Source organism: Stegastes partitus, unplaced genomic scaffold, assembly GCF_000690725.1.
Source record: "Stegastes partitus isolate 25-593 unplaced genomic scaffold, Stegastes_partitus-1.0.2 Scaffold1381, whole genome shotgun sequence".
Classification (NCBI taxonomy): domain Eukaryota; kingdom Metazoa; phylum Chordata; class Actinopteri; family Pomacentridae; genus Stegastes; species Stegastes partitus.
The window spans coordinates 159,350-159,879 of NW_007579112.1; the positions used below are offsets into that span (position 1 = coordinate 159,350).

The 530-nt window shown below is 64.3% G+C and overlaps 1 protein-coding gene across 1 annotated transcript in view; it reads left to right on the top strand.

The window, feature by feature from the left end:
- The window catches only part of heatr1 (HEAT repeat containing 1), a 24,810-nt gene that overhangs the window by 21,571 nt on the left and 2,709 nt on the right, over positions 1–530 (top strand). The window contains exons 17-18 of the mRNA XM_008299124.1: positions 14–303; positions 387–528. Of these exons, the coding sequence (XP_008297346.1) occupies positions 14–303; positions 387–528 (432 nt within the window). The remainder of the gene's footprint in view (positions 1–13; positions 304–386; positions 529–530) is intronic.

Here is a 530-nt window from a genome sequence, read left to right on the forward strand (position 1 = left end):
GTCTGTCCTCCAGGTGTTGGTGCTGCTGCAGCTGACCGGCGACCTGCTGAGCATCGTGGCCAGAAGTCATGTGACCCAGGAGGCGGAGCAAGCCATCAACCGGCAGACGGCGCTCTACAGCCTCAAGCTGCTGTGCCGCTGCTTTGGCTCCGCCCACCAGGAAGTGTTTGTCCCCGTGCTGCAGCAGACGGTGCAGGTCGTCACGGCGACGCAGGAGGACAAGAACGTGACGGGCAGCGCTCTGCTCTGCATCGCCGAGGTGGTCGGCGCGCTGAAGACGCTCGCCATCCCGCAGCTGCCCAGGTCGGCCAATCAGCAGCCAGCCGCTCCACGTCGCCGTCCCTTCAGGTCGCTCACCTGTGTGACGTCATGTGTTTGTGCTGCAGGTTGATGCCGGCGGTTCTGCACGCGCTCACAGACAGGAAGGAGCTTCTGAGCAGCGAGATTTACCTGCTGAGCGCCGTGACGGCGCTGCAGAGAGTCACGGAGACGCTGCCGCACTTCATCAGCCCCTACCTGCACGACACCAC